Below are 22,204 nucleotides of genomic sequence, written 5' to 3'. Positions count from 1 at the left end.
CCCCAACTCCGTTTTGAGGGGTTTAATATAACAAAGTTGTGACACGTTAAACAAAAACGCTTAATATGTAGTTGTTTTATACAACCATGCACACTGCACTTTTCCCTGTACGAAGATTTCAATGCATTATTCGATGCCGTGTTTCAGGTATACCCCACTTACCGAGATCGACGTCAGGCAGACTGTTACTGGCCTTCTGGTGCATGTACACTATGATAATGACGTACGTCTACATAGGCAGTCTTGTCGCCATACTATCAACCAATAATGACGAAGTCCCATTCAAAACACTTAAAGAACTGGCAACAAATGAAGAATTTGAAGTTGACATTGAGGATGGCAGTGTTCTCAAGCACATTATGAAGGTGCACAAAATTTACACGTGCCGTTATGCGTGTTATATACCATTATGGCATATTCAGGTTCACTGAGATTGATTTTTTATTACCTAAAATAGCTGGCGTAAGATTCTTTATTTGGAGTATATAGATAGAATTCGGGAAAGTTATTATTTCTTCAGTATTTAACACTTTAGCAATAACTTCATTAGCACGACTTCATTTTCGTGCAAGTGTTAGCAATGTGCATTTTATGTTTGTGATGAAGAGATTGTACCAATTCTTGCTTATAAAAGAAAGAAATTCGGGGTTTTGAGAAAAAATATTGTACATAAATCATGTGGTATATGGGACTTATTCTTTGACATATGGTAAATGTAAAGGATATATATGTTACATGTTTAACGTATATGGACGTTATAAAAAAAGTGCACACTAGTTGTCAGAGTAACCAGATAAAACTTACAATAACTATTGGATTTGTAAAGGACATACAATGACTTCCACATGCACCTACAATGGCCTTGTAAGGTAAACAGTAACCCACCTTTTCTTCTTGGTCATAGCAATGTATGGTACCAACGATTTCTGCGCCTGAAAGCAATATCGTGTAAATGTTGCCATATACAATTTTAAATAAAGCCCCCATAGGTATTGTTTTATAGAGACAAATAAGTGTCTTTATAGGATATACCTTTCCCGATCTGTCTACATACAGACATGCTCTTGTAAATGTCTCGAAATGAAAATAAAACGCCCATGTTCTTCTTATTTTCCAAGAAACTAATTCTTGTTTTTCAGTATCGAACCACCATTTTGCAAACTGTTTCTTTTGTCGTAGCGTGTTCATAGATCGTCAGCTTTCTAACCATTACATGTATTTTGTTTTCTAAAATACCAATCTTTTACTAACACTATTTACATATATTAAGGCATTGTCTGCAGGGAAAGGCGCGGACAACGCATTTACTGCTTCATCAATAAAAGCTCTACTTGATATAAAGTGGAAATGACGCCATGGACGTTCATATGTGTGCATTGTACACAGTACGGGTGACATAATACACATTTGTCGAACTCCAGCAATTAAATAAATGGGTGATGATATATCGTTGATAAGTATTTATATAAAATTAGTGAACTGTGTGATCTGCTGCATCACGCAAAGGGACTGAGCCATACCAAAAATGGTATTATCATTGTTTCTAGACATCTACAAATCCAGATTTTCAAGCGATATGGAAGAAGATATCACTGTCACAAGCAGCTAGTACGAATGAATCTTCACACCAAAAGTGGACCCGCCAACGGAACAAGCTTTACGATGGTGGCTTTGCTCTGATATCGTCAAGAGCTAACGTTGATGTCTTCATGAGTGAGCACTGTGGGCTCCACGTCATGGATGAGGAGATCTTGCCGTTGTTCTCAAGCTTTGTTTTCCCTCGTCATTCTCCATTAGCACTAATGATGTCACACAGGTATATGCTTGTATAATATTGAACTCATTACAAAATGTATTGCTTATATATCACAACATTATACAGCTTTCAATGAACTGGACGAAGAACATGATCGCTAATATATTTCATGAATTTATGAAGGTTATTTCAGAACATGTATTATTTCAGAAAATATTACTTTAAGAAAGTCTAATCTTATTTTCTATTCTTTCGGATACGATGCCCCTTTGCGTGAAGACCTGACCTTGCGCGTCCTGTGAAGCATTTTTCCCCTTTTTTTGTTGCATCTTATGTGTACACATTGTATTGGTAGAGCTCTACATTTTTTATGTGCAATATGAAAAATAGATTATTTTGTCCTATTATATGTAAAACAAAAAACAAAAAAGAACAAAGAAAAAACAACAGAAACCAAAAGAAAAAATAAAATGAAGAAATAAAACATGAGGAAAAGAAATAGAAAAGTAATACAAAATACAAAATAATTAAGCAAAGACATATGTAAGCCATTGTTTGAGTCTGATAATGGCTTGTCCTTTTCGGTATGGTCATGTATGTCAAGACAGTGTTGTGAATTTCTAATACAGATGGTGTCTCTCTTTCAGAATCCAGGCACTGGTAGATGCAGGTCTTATATCACTATGGAATAAGAAATGGGCACCAAAGAAGAAGACCTGTATACCAGAGATTGACTCCAAGACCGAGCCTATTACAGTGTCGGACTTGTCGTCAGCGTTTATCGCCTGTGTGGCTGGTTTGGGCTTATCGGTTATGTGTCTCATCATAGAGACTGGTGTCCAAAAGTACGGTGAACGTTGCCCTTGAAGTGTTGATGGTGCCCGTAGACCATGGAAAGATTTTAGGTCCTACTAGGGTTCATAATCAATTTGCATTTTTGTTTTTGTATGTAAATGCATTTGAATTGCTGATCTAATTCAGGAAGTAGAGTGTACAGAATGCAATGTACGTTGGATGTACGCACTGTGGTATTTTTTGTGGACAGAATTGAAAGAAGACGTGCCTTTCATATATCTACAGGTAATTGCCGCTCACTGGTTTAATACCGCTATTGTTGAATTTACTGGCGTTATGACAGCGTGTGTCCACATTCAGCAGCGTCTCAGCTTTGTAACGTGAGTCTGTGCATAAAGGAGACTGAGCCAGATAAACAGGTGATTGACATCGTTAACAACGTCCCTCGAAGTCGGGCTACGACGATCCACAAACAATGAAGTCAGGATGCTGTTCTGTTCTAACGTGGGCCCCGTTTCTCATGCACAAACGCTTATCGAAGATTAGGTACGATTATTTAAAATAGACATAGATGCCGATAGTTAACCAATATGTCTTCAAATAAACACATTAAGTTTTGAAATGTATATATTAAATTTGTGAAGATGACGTCAGTGTTATGATGTTGCTTCATCATAAGTCTACAATAAAAGACTATTGTAAGCGACTTTAGGAATTAAGTTTTAGACATAAAACAGTAACAGTTTGTGACTTTTTTTCTCTTTAGTCACACTACAAGGTTAAATCCGTCAAGATTTTTTTTAAATACAAGAAAGAACACCCATGAATAAATATACTAAGTCAATCACAGTATCAAGTGATCGTTATTATTGCCATGGCAACCGACACGGTACTTGATTACAGTAGTGCGTGGGAACGACAATTTAGATCTCAGTAGCATTGGAAGAATTGGATTCATTATTATCTGTGATATTTACATAACGGACATTTACAACCAGTCAAATCTGAACAGGTTGTAACATCTATAGCAACCATTAATTAACAAATACAGAACCAACAATAACTATTACTGGCTATCAATATTAACTACTAATGCTTTTGAAACTGAAGCCAGCAGTATTGTCATGTCAGTGTTTACGGAGTGACAAACCAACTCCATCATGTTTCTCCGAGTACACTTCAAACAGAATTAGAATTATTGGACTGAAAGGTCTGTATTGTATGAACGTAATGAATATTTACTCTAGCGACATATAGACGTTATAGACGGATTTAGTGACATGTACTTGGTGATCTTTCTGCAAGTTCCCCTGGACGAATTTGTGTACGATATTTTCTTTTAAAATATCCATCCATCCAGTAATTAATGTTGGTGATGTTTTTCAATAATTATCTTTTTAACATGATGACGAATACCGAATGCGACCACAGATCTGTTCAGCTGAATGAATGGGCGCCGAACTGTATTAGCTTCAGAAAAGGTAAAGTTAGTCACTTCGTTTAATGCAAGACATGGTCTAACAAATACTTTTGAGAACTCAGTTATCTTTTCAAAAAAATATACAACGTTTATACAGAAGTCTTCAGTCACCAGGGTTGTGTAACATATGTGCGGCTGGAAGTGACAGCTCCCCAGTGTGTTGGACTATGTTTGTACATGGACCTGCAAACGACTGACCGTTATCTGTACAAACAATTGAAAACGGCTGGATACTTTTCTCAAAAACGGTTCTTTATTACTGGATAGTTTGAAGTAGCATGTATTTTGCACGTGTTTGCAATGGGTTCCACTGATACAGCGTGATACGCTCACCTAGTATAGCACATGGTCGTAGGAATTGTATGATGGCAAGAGTTTTGCCGCGCTTAAACACTTATATTTTAGTACAGCAGTTCAATCAATATGCAGAAAAATTTCGATTTATGATCGTCAAAGTACATGTACAATATGTGCATCCCGCGACTTTTAACTAGATGTATGTACACTTACGTGTTTCGAAGCAATGCCTTATAGGAAATTTCGATCTTAAATGTCCTGATATCCATTGGATTGAGAACAATGTCAAAAGGATCGTCATTTGTTGGATGATCCTTTGGAACCAATCTTCCTGGAAAACCTGCTTGTGCTGGTGCTGAACGCCAAGCAAGGCGATCCAAATCTTTCAGTGGCATGTTTGCAGCAAGAGTCAGTTCCTCTATGTTGATTATGTCAAATGGAGTAAACAGTTCCTGAAAGAAGAAACGACGAGTAAGGAACTCCATGAAACTGTACACATCATACTTGTTGTGAAGTAGTCTACGTAGAAAGCAGGTTTGTTTCTTTGAAACTAGTTGAACCTGTTAAATATATGCCATTTTTATTTAGGTAAATCATACCATGTTCTCGTAATTCCCACAGATCCGGCAATGAATCATACACTATGACTGTAATTCAGTTACTAAAAATGCCAATGCTGACTTATCACGTCCTTACTTTCACATACACCTTTACTGGTTGAGATAGTTCGGGGTCCTCCGTTCTCTCAAATTGGTGCTCGAGTCTGAAGATAAGGAATGAAGTTGCCTCGCTGTAATCGTGTGGGATCTGCGCGAGGGTCAGGAGGTGAACATTTCCGGGAGGCTTTTCTGGATAAACGATCGCTGCAACAACAATAAGTATATACATGTCTGAATGCATGATAATACTGAGCGACGGAGCTAACGCTTATGGCAGTGACAGAGACGCCATTGCTCGTAAAATGATAGTTTTAGAATGTTCTGTATGAATGTGATCGTGTGTTGGAACTGTCCTGTTCAGGACATTTTAGTTGATAGAGGACTGACTCCTCTTGGCAGTTATATATTTGTGTTCACGCGATAAACAACGCTACATTCGGCCTATGAGAATCCAGATTACAGCATATGATTGTTACAGAGGGTATACCTACATTTGTGACATAAAGATCGCTCCATGACTGGAAGGTGTGATCTGCCTCTGAGACAGACACCATTGGTTTCATGAAGATGTCTTCAGCGAGGAGTCGGTGTCTTGCTGCAGATGCAGGTATCGTGTCGAGAAGCAAGTAGTGTGATCCTGCAACAATATCACATCTGATTCTAGACTGATACCAATACATACAAACATCGGATACACAGCATGTTCTTCACCTTCACAGGGATAAATAAATCTTAATCTTGCTTTCATAAGGTTTATTGCTTAAGTAATATATTTGTGAAAACATAAAGTGTGTAATGATTGTTTGGGAATCATTATGAGATTCACTAACGTCAAATCGAACGAACAGTGAAAACGTAATTGATTGTAAAGACTGGTTTTACCAAAAGCCACGAGCCCTTTGCCGTCATCGCCCGTCTCATTCAATGGTTCGCCTACTCCCAAGTGATCATCCATCAATAAGCGTCGATGTACCTGTCAGACAAACGTAAAAACATGTGTAAACATGTCAAGTCTGAATGTTTTGTTCGAATCATTTGCATCATTTGTCAAAACTAATCTTCGTGTAATTTCAAATTAAGGGCATCAACATGATTAGCTGTCTTCATTATCGATAATTATACAGCGTTATCGCGTGAACAGCCTATTATTGAAACCACAAGCTGTTATGCATGTGCAGATCGACTGATCATTAAACAAGTCCAACACCCATTCAATATACTTGAACAAGGAAGTATTTATGCCACATTGAGAATAGTAGATGCTGGGGATAAATATCGCCACGATGTGAGTGAGTGAGCTTAGTTTTACGCCGCTTTTAGCAATATTCCAGCAATATCACGGCGGGGGACACCAGAAATGGGCTTCACACATGGTAACCATGTTGGGAATCGAACCCTGGTCTTCGGCGTGACGAGCGAACGCATTAACCACTAGGCTACCCCACCGCCCTCGCCACGATGTACGCACGTGTTGGCTTCTAGAGTGTTCGTCAATGCTACTCAATGCTTTGTGTCAGGTAATTAGTGTTGTTTACCATCAATTCAATTTCTCCACCACGTAAGCTGCTTCCCCCTTCAGATCGATCGGTCAGCACAGTGAACTGTATGTTTCTTGTCGTGTCCTACAGACGATGCAAGGGCATTGTGATCGTCTGATACTCTATTTATCGAACGGACATAGCGAAAAATACATCGTAAAACGTTACACAAAATGTACACGTCAAACTGACCAGCTAAACTCTTCAGGAAACACATATTGTCTGCCTCTTGGGATGGCAGAAGACATTCTACTCCAGCCCAATGTAAACATAATACTGATTACAATGTAAACACTCATCAGGGCAGCAATGGTGTACAGATCACGTGATGATCGACGCATCTCATCATCTAAATTGCTGTAATGTCACGTGATCATGTCTCTAAGCAAGTCAAGGTGTAAGAAGATCCAGTGTGTATATATCGACATGATGCGTTGCATTAACACCTGCGTTTGACTGCCTATCTGTGTGGTGAAGCTAGGAAATCTTTACATGAAAGCTGCTTCTTGTTATTCTTCCAGGTACAGAACCTGAAGGTAATTGTTTGCCAAACACTAAGATCACACATGCTGTTTGGTTGTGGTAAACTATCCAGATGTATTCCTTCTGAATATTAAACTACACGTCTCCAACTTGTAATGGAAAGTAAGAGTAATTGGGCCCTTAATAGTAAAACAACGTTTAACGTTGTAACGGGGCAACGTATGGATTAAAACTGTATGATAATACAAGGCGAAGATTGATACATTCTGCCTCCACCTCCAGTGTCATATATAGAGTGGACTACACCGTGTTGATGAAATAACCTGGATGTAAATTCTAGAGTTGACAGGGTAGTAGTTTCCTGCCACTGGCTCCGTCTGATTCAGATGCCAAGTATCGCGGTGATTTAGTCTGAAACAGTCATATTACCCATTAATATTCATCTCGGATTTGTAAGAAGAGTATACTGTCATGCATTTACCCGTTGATCTGTGCATAGAGCTCAGGTCACAAATCAGGTGACGTTAAGCAACTTTGGGCGCGGAGAGTCCTTGGATGGGTGACCGTGTTTGGCAGCTTAACTCCTGAGAGTTTCTAGGACTTCATCCCTGACCCACAACGAAGCACATGTGATTCTGTTCACTCAACAGAAACTGGGTACCCGGTGGGATAAAGTCACGTGAATATAACCCTCAAGCGCCTAACAGTCAGCTTGGGTTATCCGGGGTAATAATCATCAGATTGTTTGGGAGCTTCGAGCATGCATTGTGCATGATAAATGAAACTATTATTAGGAACAATGTGCTATCTGATCTCATTGTAGGGTTTTATGATATATACATATTCCATTACAATGTAAAATGTTCTCGTCACGATATGGCTGAAATATTGCCGATTTGACGTTAAATATTAACTCACTCACTCACTCTCATTGTAGGGACAGAAGGTGACTTAGTCGTTAAAACGTGTTCTCGATCGGATTCAGTTCCCTAAATGGGCAAACTGAGTGGAACATATTCATGGGCCTCCCCTCTCTCCATTTGGCTCTAAAGTGGCAATATAGCATAACCAAACAGAAACAATTAAGCAAAATGTCACTCAATCATTACACCCTTTCAAACTGTAGTTGACTCAAATACAAAGTTAGGTTTCATCGAGAGTGACAATTACCTTCTGACCATCATTTCACGACCATTGGCATCTGTGTTGAACAGCCCATGTGTCCTGAGATCAGTTTTGTACAAACTTATGACCTCTTTCCCTTGTTTGTCCCTGGCATAAAGATCAGTAAACATCACAATTAAGTAAATAAAGGCAATAATATAGTTGTATACTCATACACGCATGACTCTTACACAATTATGACCAGTTATGAAGTATATGTTAAGCATTTCTTCAACGATTACAATACGAATCTTTAATGTTGATATGATGTCATACCAAACGTGAATCCCTGTTTACAATTAGTTCCTTTTTCTGTGTTCATACTCGTGTCCCGCAACTTGGATGGAGAGAGTGTTTATATGTTAAAGTATTCTGGAGATATCAGGCGACATACTCAATGGGTATCGGTCCAACTGCCCACGAAACCTCGACGTAGGACTTGTCCTCAAAGATGCGGATAGTTTGTGAAGCCCAAGGACTAAATACCTGGCGTATCTCCTGTACCACCTTGCCCTGAATACAAGAGAAGGGAGACTACTCTCAAGAAATAAGAAGTCAGTGTCAAAGGAGCATTGCTGGGTGAATGTATTTGAAAGACGCCTTGAACAGCGACTTAGATGTAGCGGGAACACAACCTATAAGTGTAACTGGTGAGATGACCCGGAAGAGATACAGCTGTCTCATTTAGGTGAGACCCTGCTACAAGCATGGGGTAGGTGCTGACAATCCCATGTTGATAGTGGTGAAGTATCTGAGTGAGTGAGTTTAGTTTTACGCCGCTTTTAGCAATATCCCAGCAATATCACTGCGGGGTACACCAGACATGGGCCTCAAATATTGTACCCATGTGGGCAATCGAACCCGGGTCTTCGTCGTGACGAGCGAACGATTTAACCACTCGGTTATCCCACCGCCCAAGAAGAATCTGAGAAAACAACAACCAACAGGTCCGGTATTACCAACAAGGAATACTATGATGCTTAACTCTCCGCATCAGTACGAGCTAAGTAAACAAGATCAATGATATTACAAGGAACCGTCTTTATGTCGTGTGCTTTTATAACACTGGACTATTCTCATGTAGAAGCTATTGCTGTTCCAGTACCTGAATGTACGTCGTATTGAACAACTGTCGAGGAAACGTCTCCGTTGTGGTGTGGTTCGGTCTGAAGATGTAGGCTCCCGATGCTTGGTGTTCATCATCATGACAGTCCCCGTTATAAGACAGGTAATACTGAAGCTCCTGCTCCAGGTACATGCTAATATTCTTCTGTAGATTATTCATCTGCTTCAGCCTACCGGTCGTGCCATCAAACACTAGCGACACTATCTGGTTCGAACAAATAGAGTGAGGAACGGATGGTGACCAGATGTAATAGAGGGTACTGCTACTTTTATCTGAGTCTATTTAATAATTAGTCACTACAGCTGCACACCCAACACCCTCCTGCACACACAACACACACACACGCGCGCACGCACACACACACCAAATACCAAACAGCATCCTGCATACACAACACAACACAACACAACACAACACAACACAACACACACACACACACACACACACACACACACACACACACACACACACACACACACACACACACACACACACACACACACACACACACACACACACATGAACACCCAAAAACACAACACAGACATCCCGAGTTGAAACATTACTAATAAATAAACACCAGCATCCATAATATCGTAATATGTACAGTAATATGTAATATGTACTGACAGAACAACTCGTCATACAGGTAATCTACAATATTTTTTTCAATAATTTACTAATTCCTATTTCTATGGTTACCTTATTTCCAACCACTTTATCTGCTACGGATGTTTGTCTGACCGGCACGTGAGGACCGCTGTTCGGAGATCCTGCGAATAGGTATCAAAGCTTCACAGGTTGAAATCGCTCTGGAAACTATGTATTATGATCCTGACCATTTGAACTAAAAGTGTACATATTTGTATGACAATAAATGGCATTCACCTTGTTGTGTGTTGAGGAAGAAAACGCTGAATCCTAGAGATGGTAGCGAGGCAGGAATGATGATTTCCTTGCCACCTCCAGACACGTCAAAAACCTGAAAATGTGTTTACCTATTGCTTCAAAGTTATTATATTTAATCTATCATGAATTTGATTGAAGCTTTTGTTCACCTTAAATATTCTTTACATGTAAGACATACGACCATTCATTGAAAATATATGTTGTAGCATGTGGCCTTGAAGAGTAGAAACTAGTGCACAATGATACGATCAAAGAGTATCTGTACCTGGTGGGAAGGTTTAATTTATCGAGTTCTTTTCAGGATCGATAAATATTTAAGATAAAAATATACATGTTTAGTACGAACTCGCCATGCGAAACGTCGAAGTAAGGCGCAAATCTTCTATGAACGAAACTATATAGGAATAAGTTGCAAAGTAATCACTGTAAATCTAACATATCTCATCTGTGTGTATTTAAAGTTCTTGAAAGACATTTAGAAATTGGATGAACATGAATACATGACACGTTGTTATGGATAGCAACTTCTTTTCATTCTTTGTCCGACGTTTCAGGTGAATGCTGACGAAGGGGCATGAATTAGCTCTGAAACGCCGTACAAAGAATAAAAAGAATTCGTTATCCTTAAAATGTTGAATTCATATCTTGTATTTATTACGTGAAGCTCGTATACTTACATCGTACTGCAGTTGCTCGCCACTCGGTCCTACTACGGTCCAACCAGATGTGAATACTATTACCCTTATATAATTTGTAGTGGGGCGGGTGAGTGGGTTCCATACTATCAGTTGTAGCTGGAAAACAGATATCATGAATGTTGTCCTTGTTGACAGACCTTCCGGTGTACAAATGCACGTGAGACATAATCTTTGTTGGCTAATTGCTTAAAGATTATAAAGAACGATGATGATTTTATGGATATACAACTTCTTTATTGTGTAAAAGGCGACGTTTCGACATATATTCTAATGTCATTGTCAAGCAAGTGATCACGACGACAACGACACTAGAATCTCCGCCGCCTTTCACAGAATAAAGAAGCTGTATATCCATAAAATTATCATCATTCTTCATCACCTCAACTTCTAAAATGCCCATCGAAGAAGTAATATTATATTATCATAATATTAAGGCAACGAGTATATCGTTTATTTTAAATGAATAATTATGTATTATTTCATTTATACTTTTCTTGCCATTGATGATAACATTAAAACAATGTTGCGGTACATGTTGCTTGCTTCGTTACCTTTGTTGTTGTAGGTGGTACTTTGCATACATTAGGGAGAAGGCCACCGCAGGAGGTCGAGCGTGGAAATGTTACACTACCGTTTGGTAGAAGTCGAGCAAGCCCCTCTAACACAACATCCTTTCAAACATAATACTTGTAATAATTAGTTTGACATCAGTTAGACATATGACATATTACCATGCCTTACATTATGGTTGCGTGTGTTTGATGAGGACATTCGTATGGACACCGAGATGGCTCCATGTTCTGGTAGATAAGCATAGTCAGGTAAGGTTCTCAGTGGGAAGTGACAACACCGAGTCGGCATATAGGGTTACATACGGGTATTGCTCTAAATACAGTCCCATATACTCTTAAAAACAGGGGAACCCAAACTTTCAATTAGGACAGGAAGTATAAGCGTTAACAAACCTTTTACAGACATGTTATGAACGCACCACCATATCTCTTTATCACCACACCTAAACACAACGCATAGGATTCACGTGCTCGGTAGCCCCATACACGTACATGGGGTGTCATTCTTGATTTTTTGACTTTTTTCAAGAGATTTTTGACGGTTTTCAAGAAGGTACATAAATCACTGTATACCATTAAGTTTTACAATCATCACGCATCACACAGTTGTGTTTGTTTCTAGCCGTTTATATTTGTTTGAAAATCGTACACATGCAAATTTCACGTCATACACCAACCATCTTTCAAGAGCGATTACTGTACAAACAACTATGGTCATAAGGAAGTGCAAGTGGTGATGCACTCTCAAAACATTCACTATTATCATATCAACATTGATTGACTCCGATATATCTCCCAATGGTGGTAAGTAGCTTTGTAATGATATGTTCATTCTTCAGACACGTTTTAGCAATGAATCTGTCACTGTGACAGTTAACAATGATAGTAACAGCTATTGAGATATGTGTGACGCCAATCAGCTTAATTTCAAATCGGCGAGGGTCCGTCCAACACACTGATAATAGTTAAAGGGATACAACTCTGTGTAGCATGTAAACACTTCAGATATTACCTCGACTGTTATCAACGCTCTGCCAAGTCGGTCAGCATAGTCACGTGCAACTGCTTGCTTCTCCGTCCCACTAAGAAGCGAAAAATGCGTTTATCATACACTTATCATACAAAATTATCATACACTTATCATACAATATAACACATTTTGGGCTGTGTGATGGGAGTAGTACAAATATGGCCGTTGGTGTCAGACAGCTACAGACATTGTTGGAACATTTACTTTGGAATACTCTAGTTTGTTGAGAAGAATAAACGTTGATACTGTGGTAATGGGGACAACCCAGTAATAACTGTTATATTTGTAATCTACATGTCAATAAACGTTTAACACAACTGTCTGAAAGAACATCAGACATTTCAATACTCACTGCACTCACGTAATGAGTTATCAGTGTAGTATAATATACTTATATGTACGAACACTGTCGAGCCCTATTAAAAATAATTAATAACGCAGATACTCGGCAGCTATGGGTTATAGAAAATTGAAGGTTAAATCAACCATTAGATTCTACTTTGAAGTCACTTAAAGTATGAACGTTCTAATTATATAACGCCTTTACGGAAAGAGTTCGTTTAGACTGCTTTTATTCAAAATTATATCCGCCATGAATGAACACCATTTGTCACATGGAGAGATTGTAACACATGTATTGTGCCTAAGATAAAAATCTCATACTTCACACTGTATATACTGAGTGAGAGCGTTAACATCAGTCTTTGTTGTGACCACCAGTCGTCTTCCCATTGTTCATTCATACATTGAACAAGTCTGTCGAATCGAATCTCGCGACCTTTACAACCTTTCATTCGGTTCTTGTAGTTCCCTCTTGATCGTGTGTACGCTGATAGCCATATTATAACCTTCAGCTGTCTCGTGGGAATACATACTCAAAATAGTAGATGATATGATTTTTATGTTCCGAATAGGTTTATATGAGCTGTGTATTCTAAGAATGAGAACCAATCATCAGCTGTGTTAATTATGAAATAGGATGTAATAATCTAATTTTCAAAGCAGTAATGAACGAGATCAAAAGCAAGTTACAGTTCGCCCTCAATTTAACTTTTTTCAGCACACGATCTCAAAATGCCTTTCGAATGTTTTGTTATGTATGTTTTGCTGTTGTCATGATCTCTGATAACACCGTACATTTCATTTTGTCGTACAGAACATTCAGTGTATATCCCCATAGACTGAAGTCTTTATCAATGTATACAATTCAATATGGTCGTAGTCCAGTGGGGCTTTGGTAATTTTAAAAATACAATCTGCAGTATAAACATCCAAATATGCCGTTCACAAAAAAACGTTCACAAATATCAGTGCTCATCAGATGGAAAACCTTATATCATCCGAACTTCAAGTTGAGAAAGGCATTTACCTACACCCTATACTAAAACGTATGGTGAACATTTAGATTTTGTACAGTTGCACAATGAACTCTCACCAATGTCTTCTTGATGTACATGTATATATGTGTAGAGTTGTGCTCACCTTATGGCGTCATGGTGTTGTGCTATCCCCATAGCCTCCTCTGTAAAGCAAAACGTTCATACCCTCATCACAACGAACTATGGGTAATTGCTATCAATGATGAATTTGAGTTTCATGTAAGCGTATATCTAATTTAGTCATTATATACTTTCTGTTATAGTTAGTATTGCATTTCAATTCTAAAAAGAAACATACATCGGGTGGCATATCTTAAGTACACGAGACAGAAAAAGAGCTGAAAATTGCAATGGAAACAACATAAACTATGTTATAATGCGTGTCGCCTACATATCTTGATTTACATGTATGAACCTAAATATGCCATAGTTTCATTCAGTTACGATAGCAAGTTGTAGATTGAATAGTAAATGGTTTTCAGGCTATAACGTGAAGTAAATTTCATCTTACCTAACTGGAAAATCTTACTGAAACTGTCGTTGGAGTCTTGCAGGTTTGCAAGGACATGAAGTTGTCTCACGATCTGGTGTACGAGTAGGGAAGAAGAATCATTCAGCTGGGCCACGAGGTCTGTATACCATACTACCATACAAGTCTTGTATCACAGCTGTGCAATCAGTACAACATCAAATAACATAGAGAGTAATCGGTTCTGATTATACATCGAAGTCATTACTTATGTTTATCAATTCGGATCTATACTATGAACATATAGTTATTAGAGATTGTTCACTTAGTGGGATACATCAACGTACCTGTAGCCTGTTGTTGGCGTCTCTGATGAAACCTTTAAGGGTAGGTCGACTGGTGTAAAAACCTGTCAGGAATCCGTGAGGTTTGATAGCGTAAGGGAAAAAGTCGTCTTCCTTTGTATTGTATGACTGGTTAGCTCTGTTCACATGGTATGTGTAACATGACGGCGTGGAGTAGAGGACGTTAACGCTGCTACCGTTCATCTGCTGGAAGTGGGGAAACAAATTGATAGAAGTGGGGAAACAATAGATGTATGTCTAGTAAAACAAATGAATGATTACAAAATATATTACATAACAGGTAATGTTCTTCGTAAACACACTTTTCATAAACGTTACAGGTTGTAAGAGTACTGTCCGCACATTAGGAAACTTAATGCATTCTGTTACTTCGTTATGAACACCATCATGTAGGGATTGCAAAGTCATCAAAATCAGGCATTATTTAATGAATAAACATTTAAAAAGGTCCTCTGGAGTCCTCTGGTCAAATGAAGTTTTAAACTGTTTACTTTCTTTTTCCCGACAGGTTGCAGTCAGAACCGCCCAGGTTTTACCTGGTGTTACACTTTGGGAGAGGGAAGTGGAATCACATTTAATGGACTTAGTGGATTTTACATTTGTATTGTATGTCTGTTAAATCCGATATGAAGAAGGCATTCAATGAGGATAAATTATTGATTACCTGCTGGTTTACATATTTGATGAGCTTGTCAAGATTCTTGTACCATGTGTGCGCGTTGGAATAAAGAAAATCAGATCCCATGGTCATCATGATGTGGTTTGTTGTGTAGTGTTTTGCCTACAAAAATAGGTGATGAGCGCATAATATTATATGTTACATATATTCAGAATTACTCTTTAGCCAAGGAAACGAGGGTATTACAAACTACAGCAAATGATCCGTTACATGGAGCAGAGTGTTGTCTACCTACTTGTTCCTTGGCTGCAGCTATGAACGCAGCAACCCGGTCTGGAACATTGTAGTCATGCATCCGCACATCATCCTGATAACAATAGGAATAAGACAGGAGTAACTCTCACATGGGTATTGCATACTGACCGCGTCAGTGGAACATCCGTTCTAGATATGACATGTGTTGGAAGCTAACTTACCATGATTGGCGGGTCTTGGCATGCGATATCGTAACAGAATCCAGAGGGAGGACCGTAACCATTGAACAGGGTTCCAGAGAACAGGTCGGATGTTACCCCTAGAATACGAACAACCATATGATGATATAATAATGCAATATTTCAGGGAGGTGAGTGGCCCCCTTTTGTATACTACCGACTTGTTCCTTGGCTGCAGCTATGAACGCAGCAACCCGGTCTGGAACATTGTAGTCATGCATCCGCACCCATGATCATAGGTTTCTGACATACAAATAGAGGCAACCGGTCTCAGACGACTTTTCAACCATTGTACTTATTAGAACCTTCACGTTGGCCTGTCTGTCGTACCCATGTGCTCACCGAGTATGCTGTCAACTGCCTGGTTGCCTGACATGAGTGTTTTCCTACCTGGACCAGACTTGACGATATACAATCCATCGTGATATTAATACAATTTTGCTGTCAGAGGCATTTAACACCATACTGCACTCATTCATGTTCCCCCGGACTCACCAATATTTTCGGGGCTTCCCTTCCATATCATTTCCATTGTTTTCTCATTCAGCCTCGTTGTTTTGTCCTGATAGTCAATTCTCCCAAAGTACAAGGCATCGTATCCCATCTACAAGAAACAGATCAGGGTGACCAGTCATTTCGCGCGCCAACAAAAGCATGCATTAGGCTCAACTACCAATACCGATAAACGACTGGTTAAGAGTTCAATACTGTTGGTGGGGATACATTTAGATATCTGAAATAAATCGTCGCCAGATGCCACAGTAATGCATGTATCTGCCTGTGTGATTCACAAGTTCATTTGGAGTTACTGTATAAACTTTGACATGTATCTGCCTGTGTGACGGACAAGACAAGTTCATTTGGAGAATAAACTTTGAACCACGAGGAATCATGAGAAAATGCAACGTTAATTTCGAGTTGCCAAAAGATTAGTTTCTTTAATACCTACAGTTCATATTCTGAGAAAAATTGGAACACGTTGGTTTCCCTGTCAGTAAACGGTTGGATGTCGTGAACAATGAATGCCACCATGTTCAATTTCTGTGTGTTGGTATAAAGTCATGATGCTCTAGACAAGTCTAAAGAATGCTGACAAATGGTGCAAAATATCTGAGGAAAACCACAAGGGGAGTGGTTGCTGAACAGTTCTATGAAGGATTTATGGTGCACGCTTCATTTATTGAGTTCAATGCTGTAAATGCTTTCAGGTTTCATCTAAATCAAATGCACGAGAAATCCGCAATTTCGGTTTGCAGGCGCCAGAACGACTAGGTATCCTCAGTTGACGAAAATAGACAAGTTGGCAACAGCGCTGTTATCTTGTGACCCCGGTTGAGATAACTCCGACAGGCATCCATGCAGACATGGTATCAACTTATGGAATATGGATGAAAGACGACACTAGCTACACATCATATAGCCACTTCAGTTGGAATCTTCCACATTCTAAGGAATGAACTGGACAGGACAAATGGTTTCTGGCTTGTTTGTCACCTCTCGTAATAATCTACTTCGTTTAGAATTAGTCCAAGAGGTTTTTGTTGCGCGATTTATAACTATTTACTCGTGGTTCACCACCATGAGCTCGAAACTCAAAAGCAGTCGCAGGCACCGGCTAATGGTGGACTAAGGACGGTAAGGTCAGACAATTCATGGCCGATATTCTGTTAATCTGCTAAGCTAAACTGTGAATATCGAAACTAATGTTTGAGGAGAACTCGCAAAAATATGCGAGTTGTCTCCCGTAACAAGGCATCCGTGCAAAAGTCTGTTGTCGCCATTGCTGCAGTGATTGCTTGCGAGTTTGAAGTCATTGAACAATCCGCGTACCAGATTTGGCACATCAGAATTCCACCTCTTTCCAAACTTTAAGAAAGACTGGTGTGGCAAGGATTATGCAAATGACGATGATATAAATTTTGCTCTAAAGACCTTTTTATACTGGCAGGAGTAAACCCTTTACACCACATCTATCATGGTTGGGAGGGGTATGTGGACCGCGGAGGGGATTATATGTTGCAATAATTAGCTCCAACCAACCCACTCCACCAGCGTAGTCAGTCACAGTGAGAATGATTACAATGTATTTCACCTATCCACACCCCGTCAAAGAGTATTACAGACCCCAGATAATTATACCAGTTACGGTAGTATTCTTGAAAGCAATATGAACCTGAGCAAAGAGCGATGCTTGTTGGCGCGAGTGTCCAAATGGGTCTATCTGCCACGCAACCCGCGGATGGGCACATTGTCCAAAGGTTGAGTTGAGGAACCTGAGTCCTAGAGTATGCTGGTCTATAATCGCATTGTAGTGAGTGGCCCCTTCGTCGTTCATAGACCATCCACCAAGAGTGAACTCTAGCCTTCCTAACAGGAAACAGCAAGAAGACAATTAGTGTCTTTGAGACAACACACTTTCAGGTATGAAAGTCAACCTTTGTGAGAAGTGGTGATACACAAAAGAAACAAAAGTATTGTCTGTAATGTTTACAAATTTTATGTTTGAACAAACTGTTCCATTCAACTATGTAGCAGTTCAAACCATATAAACAACTTGACCATGACAGTGAGACTATTCTCACTGGAGTTGGAGCCTCAAGATGAAAATGACGTTTTTCAAATTAATCGTATGATTTTCTAACTAAATAACTAAATAATATATCAGAAAGGTATCGCCACTCACCCACTGTATGGCACAATCTTACCCTTAACTTTTCTTACCCTACAAAATATCAAAACCCAAGTGTCACTTCGCTTTCTGTGTAATGTATAATACCTTAACGTTATGTTTGTCACCTGCTCCAGTGGTGAGAAATCTACATAGTCACAGGTTATGCTGTTGTAAACGACGGAACTAAAGCAGTGAAAGAGCGAATATTCTTAATGTTTCTCTTGTAGTTAGATAATTTACAAGGTGAATAATACAGAGCTACTGAGGCTAGTTCTGTTTAGGCAATGTCATTCATTTCAGTTGGAAGCATACCCGCCATCGGCTTCAACCAGCTACACCTCTACCTTCATTAACAAGCTGCTTCACTGTGGTCTGCATCTCCTCTGTCTGTTCCTCCCACCACCTCCAGAAGAAGGCGATCTCAACATAGATGAACCTTCTCGACGGGTTTTGCAACAACTGGGGTATCACAGAATCGAGTATGTAGACGACAGCTGCTCTTTGTATGTCCAGTCGAGCTGATGGATTAGACAGGTAACAGGAATGTAGAAGTCTAACTGTGTTTTCGTTTTGTCTGCTGTTTTGTTCTATATTTAAACATTGTCATTTTTGTTGTTGATATCACTGAGAACTTAATACACAATACCCAAACTCTATCTAGCAATAGGTAAATACATGTACTTATTTGATAAAACATTACCGTTATCAACGTTAACATTGCTTCTGTGAAGTGTAGGAAACATAATATTCTTTAAGATATTATGACTATTTGGAAGACCAAACAACGGTTTAAATAGCAAGTCTGCGGAGGTAAAGGTAATGCTTAGCGCTTTGATTGCCCCATTTATAAAATGGCCATACTTCTCTCTATATAATTCATGGAAGAAAACTCTATCAGTGTCGTCCTGTCGGTAAAGGAACAGAGATGGCATCAGTCAGTATTTACGGACCTGACAGCGAGTACTCTAATAGTAGGAAATGAAATACTTTTGATGATTTCGCGAGCGAATCTCCGTGGAAATTGGAATTTAGTTCTGAACGGTGAAGTTGACATTTACAAGCGAATAATTAACCCAAAGACGAGACGAAAGATTGAAGCCTCGGGAGTACTTGAGGAGAGAAATAGTGGCGACCTATTATATCCATAGCTTATACACACTATTATGTATGACTGTGTATTACTAGCCCGATTATGGGTACTATCATTGTTTAGCATAGCACTTTACACCGGGAAGAGCACAAACGACAATATCAGATTACTTTTTGATTTGATCTAGGGACAGAAGACATACAATACATCTGGACTATCGTTTCTAGAGATGACCCAAGCAAAGGACCCAAGAATCGATCCATGTCACTGCAGTTTCCATTCTGTCTGAGTTTTTACTAAAATATGAAATCGCACAATCACTTCTTATTGTCAGTATAACCACATTCACACGACATTCTTGAGAGGCATTCAGAGGTATTACAGAAGTTAAACCATTTCTTGAAGGATTTATAGGGTATATATCATCTTGATGCATAGTCGCAAAAGGACTATTCCAGTTACAAAGCTAGACAGATATCTTAAGTACTGAAACCAAGTGAATTTTCATATGCAGATAACAGCTAATGATATATCAACAGTCATTGTTACAATTCTTATATTGCATGTGTTTTTGAATAACTGTCACATGTTGATAACAGGTAGTTCTTGAGAAAGAAGAGCGTACCCTGTCCCATCGGGGGTACCTGTGTCAACACACATACAATGGCACGCCTAAACAATCTTCGAACATTGTTCCATTATTATGGCTGCTCATGTAACAACGTCTAATATTATGTGGAAACTCTCACCGCCATAGTAGTATTCATCCACTGTTTTCAGCCACCCGACATCATCGTGTGTATGAGGAACCAGATGAACATTCAGCATGCCATCTTCCACATTGTTACAGCTCTGGAAGAACGTTAAATGCTATAAGAAAGTTGCAGAATCACAGTATTTCACTACATCACGACGTGACACGATCAGTCCCATCAAAGGGTGTTTTTGAGAAGTCGACTTCCGTTTTGAATCCATGGTGTTATCGACACATCAAACACATGTTTGCAGACAGCTGTGCGAAAAGTATGATGTAATTGGAATGCTAGGATATTATTTATGTTGCCATGGCCACGGCTTTGTTGAATGGAGAGAAAACTCAAATTGAATGCAGTCGACGTCTTTCTGTTTGATGTGAAATAAACTCTATGTTGTACTACACGCGGTTTTTGAAAAATAGACACTAAATGAATATTCTTTATCGAGAAAAATCATACGTCCAGAAAGTTCAAATCCCATTTAAGATAGCTTTGCAACTAATCTGACATTCGCTATAGCCAACTTCTTATAGTTACCTTAAAACCACACGTGGTCCCTGCATGTCCGCCTCGCACATATACCATTAACCACAGCAGAAAAACTGACAAAACTCTCATGTTTGTATTGAAACTCATAAGGATTATACTAGATGTATCAACACCCACAAGATGTGTTATCAACATGATGACACGGTGTCAAGGCTGTACCAGTGGTCTCTTGAGATAACGGTCAGAAATAGATACATGGACCAACCTCAGATATGTCATCAGATGTCAGGATGAGAACAACAATCAGTTTGCAGGTATAAATCCTAACCGTTCACAATATTATAACGATCTTATGTTTGAACGTGCACGCTTAACGTTTCCTGGTTTTGCACAACGGTTGCTCAAAAAACAAAATGTCAACGTCGTAGAAAAATTAGTCTCATTTATATCTCCCGAAACAGATTCAGTTGAGAGTCAAAAGGCAAAATTTGGATGTAAATTTTATGAATAAATCACTGACACCAAATGTACGCATGTCTTGCTCTGCCTGTAACATCTCCCACAGTCGGATGACATTCCATTTAAGTAACATGTTTTATAGTGTCCAATTAGTATGTTCAGTCACTGTTTAGTTCCTCGTTTTCCTTGCGTGACGAAGAGGGATAATGTGTCGTTGTTTAATGTATTGAACGTCCTAGACAATCTTAAAGAGTGGCTATGTGGACTGCCCACTTACATGATCTGTTTGATGGCATTTTAGAAGTTGACGAATAATAAGAAAGGTACGAACGGTAAGATTTCGGTAAGAATCTCTACCGAAACGTCGCATCATAACATATTAAAGAACTTACATCTTGCTAATAATCACACTTACATCGTGCTGTATCATACATACATACATACATACATACATACATACATACATACATACATACATACATACATACATATATACACATACACACACACACACACATACATACATACATACATACATACATACATACATACATACACATACACACGCACATACATACATACATACATACATACATACATACATACATACATACATACATACAGTAATGCCCTTTATGTATGTGGGATTTGTACCACTGGATAGGGCATTGGCAGGGGTTGATATATATCCAGAGAACCACTTCAGTTGTGTGGTAGACATCATTCGTGGCTCGTGGTTATTGCGCAAGACCGGGTTCGAAATTTAACGTACAACCTATCCATATGAATATGTCGTTAGTTCAATAGTATAAACAGTACCTATGTACAGCGCAATGCTTGTACACGTAACTATTATTAATATAAATAATAAAATTATTAATTGAAAATGATTCATTATTGGTTATAG

General features: G+C 38.9%; 1 protein-coding gene across 1 annotated transcript; it reads right to left on the bottom strand.

Annotated features, from left to right (window-relative positions):
- Window positions 1-4,262: 4,262 nt before the first annotated feature.
- On the bottom strand, window positions 4,263-21,393 carry LOC124277955 (lysosomal alpha-mannosidase-like). Its single transcript, XM_046713678.1, has 25 exons — window positions 20,887-21,393; window positions 20,344-20,446; window positions 18,849-19,022; window positions 18,007-18,200; window positions 16,329-16,437; window positions 15,816-15,913; window positions 15,635-15,706; window positions 15,385-15,501; window positions 14,703-14,906; window positions 14,398-14,470; window positions 13,990-14,029; window positions 12,490-12,559; window positions 11,457-11,576; window positions 10,885-11,001; window positions 10,187-10,280; window positions 10,001-10,071; window positions 9,278-9,502; window positions 8,567-8,685; window positions 8,179-8,280; window positions 7,332-7,419; window positions 6,523-6,609; window positions 5,870-5,960; window positions 5,479-5,624; window positions 5,025-5,191; window positions 4,263-4,780 (listed from the first exon to the last, which is right to left on the bottom strand). The coding sequence occupies exons 1-24, from the start codon at window positions 21,031-21,033 to the stop codon at window positions 5,147-5,149; spliced, it is 2,706 nt and encodes a 901-aa protein (XP_046569634.1). The 5' UTR covers window positions 21,034-21,393; the 3' UTR covers window positions 4,263-4,780; window positions 5,025-5,146.
- Between the last annotated feature and the right edge of the window lie 811 nt (window positions 21,394-22,204).

Source organism: Haliotis rubra, unplaced genomic scaffold, assembly GCF_003918875.1.
Source record: "Haliotis rubra isolate DU_JTF1 unplaced genomic scaffold, ASM391887v1 Scf23, whole genome shotgun sequence".
Lineage (NCBI taxonomy): Eukaryota > Metazoa > Mollusca > Gastropoda > Lepetellida > Haliotidae > Haliotis > Haliotis rubra.
Note: the sequence above shows the minus strand (reverse complement) of the source record. Positions and strands in the feature narration are given on the sequence as shown.